The sequence below is a fragment of the Loxodonta africana genome, chromosome 2 (assembly GCF_030014295.1).
Source record: "Loxodonta africana isolate mLoxAfr1 chromosome 2, mLoxAfr1.hap2, whole genome shotgun sequence".
NCBI classification, from domain to species: Eukaryota; Metazoa; Chordata; class Mammalia; order Proboscidea; family Elephantidae; genus Loxodonta; species Loxodonta africana.
The window spans coordinates 208,646,140-208,648,996 of record NC_087343.1 but is presented as its reverse complement, the minus strand read 5'-3'; the positions used below and the strand labels follow the sequence as shown (position 1 = coordinate 208,648,996).

General features: G+C 40.0%; 1 protein-coding gene across 1 annotated transcript; it reads left to right on the top strand.

Annotated features, from left to right (window-relative positions):
• Positions 1 to 504: 504 nt before the first annotated feature.
• LOC100671895 (olfactory receptor 2T3-like) lies at positions 505 to 2,219 on the top strand. Its single transcript, XM_023541281.2, has one exon. The coding sequence runs from the start codon at positions 1,027 to 1,029 to the stop codon at positions 1,999 to 2,001; it is 975 nt and encodes a 324-aa protein (XP_023397049.2). The 5' UTR covers positions 505 to 1,026; the 3' UTR covers positions 2,002 to 2,219.
• The last annotated feature ends 638 nt before the right edge of the window (positions 2,220 to 2,857 follow it).

Here is a 2,857-nt window from a genome sequence, read left to right as displayed (position 1 = left end):
TCTTCCTAGTCTGTCTTAGTCTGGAAGCTCAGCTGAAACCTGTCCTCCATGGGTGACCCTGCTGGTATCTGAATTCCGGTGGCATAGCTTCCAGCATCACAGCAACATGAAAGCCACCAGAGTACAGTTTCCTACAATATTTAACAAATAACCTAAATTCCCATCAATTTAAACCCTGTTATCTTTGTCTTGGAATAGTGAAAGTAGTTGGTGACTTCAATGTTTGGTTTGATAAAACATAATATTGAAATCTGTTAATGGTGATAATGGAGTTAATTTAGAGATATTATGGATTGAAGACATTTAAGGAGATTTCACTGGACTTCCAATTTTCCAGACAAATTCAGTTGTGATTTTAATACTATTACCAATATTAATAGTCAAGTGTTGGTGTTTCAGCTATTACTTCCGTTACTTAGGACTTGTGTTCAGCTAAAAAAAAAAAAACCAGTGCCGTCGAGTTGATTCTGACTCATAGCGACCCTGTGGGACAGAGTAGAAGTCCCCCATAGAGTTTCTGAGGAGCGCCTGGTGGGTTCGAACTGTCGACCCTTTGGTTAGCAGCTGTAGCACTTAACCACTATGCCACCAGGGTTTCCTGTAATGATCTACTGTGTCCAAAATTGGAGTGGAAGCTTTAGTGAATTGTTTAATTTACATTCACATTGTGTTATGGATTCCATGTGGAGTGCTTTATTTAGTCTTTTTTTAACTATTCTATGAAGAGACGCTTATTAATACTCAGTTACAGAGGGATAAATATCAAAGAGTTTAAATTCACAATTTTTTTTTTCATTTCCTAAGAGATACACCTTCTAAGTCTGTTTGATATTTGACCCTAGACTTCTACCTCCAAATGCACTAAGACTTAATGGTACAATTCCAGAAAACTTCAGTCCTACTTTTGGAACAATAGCTCAAAACACAAGTCTTATTTAAAAAGGTTAGGAAAACCGTGTATATAAGAAAGATTTAAAAAACAATGACACCTATTTTTTCCCCCAGGTGAAAACTATACGCTGAACCATGCACTCAGGACATCACACTTCAGAGAATGAAACGTCAAGCACCTATTTCATCCTCATGGGGCTCTTTGATCAAACTAAACATGCAGTCTTCCTCTACACCTTAACCTTTGTCCTTTTCTTGATGGCTTTAACTGGGAACACCCTTCTCATCCTCCTGATCCACAGGGAGCCCCATCTCCACACGCCCATGTACTTCTTCATCAGCCAGCTTTCTCTCATGGACCTCATGTACATATGTGTAACTGTGCCCAAGATGCTCGTGGGGCAGGTCACAGGAGATAATACAATTTCCCACTTAGGTTGTGGGGTCCAGATGTTCTTTTATCTGACTCTCACTGGAGCTGAGTTTTTCCTCATAACTGCCATGGCCTATGACCGATATGCTGCCATTTGCAGACCTCTCCATTACCCACTGCTCATGAGCCAGAGAATCTGCCATCTCTTCATGTCTGGATGCTGGTTCCTGGGGATGTTTGATGGTTTGTTGCTCACCGCAATGACCATGAGCTTACCTTTTTGTCAGTTCAGAAAAATCATGAACTTTTTCTGTGAGGCCCCTGCCCTCCTGAAACTCTCCTGCTCCGATATCTCCCACTATGAGATGTTCATGTACCTGTGTTGTGTCCTCATGCTCCTTATCCCCACCATGATTATATCTAGCTCATATGCTCTAATCCTGTGCCTCATTCACAGTATGAATTCAGGCAAGGGCCGCAGAAAGGCCTTTGCCACCTGCTCCTCCCACATGGTGGTATTGATGCTCTTTTTTGGTGCTGGCACATACACCTACATGCTCCCGAGATCCTATCACACAGGTGAGCAGGACATGATGGTGTCTACTTTTTACACCATCATCACCCCTGTGCTGAACCCCCTCATTTACAGCTTCCGGAACAAAGATGTCACAGGCGCCCTGAAGAACTTGATGACATCAAGGATGAGATTAAGAAAAGTTTTAAAAGTGAAAACCTAGGAATGGCCATCTGCTTCCCCTTCCTTCTTTACTGCCCCGCATCTGTCCTTTAGTTCTTTTCTCTGGTTCTTGGGCCCCAATATAAAACCCCATAAGATCGTTCCTTCCTCTCATTCAAGAGTTCCATCTCTTTTATACTGCTTACTCATCCTGAGTAATCCATTTATATTTTAGTTCCTTAGAGTCCATTGTTTGTGATGCAATAGCTTATGTAAGGAAAACCATAGCAAGTACATTGTATATTATCACCTGTCCCAACCTCAACGACCATTGTAGTATGAGATTTGGGGAATCAATGCCTTAACCCTAAAATTGGATCACTGTAAACCATATGAGGCAGTTTTAATCTGTCCTATAGGGTCACAATGAGTTGGAATTGACTCAAAGGCAACAGTTTTTTGTTTTTAGTTTTAAAAAGTCCTGGAGGGAAGTTAGCTATTCCCTACCTTTGCAAATTCCCTTAAGTCATAGTTCACTTGTGCCAGCCACTGCATGAAATGCTACAGTTGCATCTTCACTAAATGTATCCACACACACTTTTTCCCAATGTTGAAAGTTAGTTTCACAGATAAATACTAAGTTTTTTCATAGTATTTGGCCATCAAAAATATTCAGATGAATACCAATCCACATTAAATTTAAATAGAGTTAAAAAGTTCATTCAAATTTACAGGTTTTAAGGGCACAAATAGAAGAGTTTTCATATTTACTATTTTTTTTAGTCTTTAACTAAAATACAAAGGCCCTGGGAACAAGTGAAGATTTAGGAAATCTTAATCTCAGTCTTCTACTTCTGGAACTGAGAAAACCAACAAAATGGTTTTAGATGTGTCCAGACTTTACTCCCTCTAATATA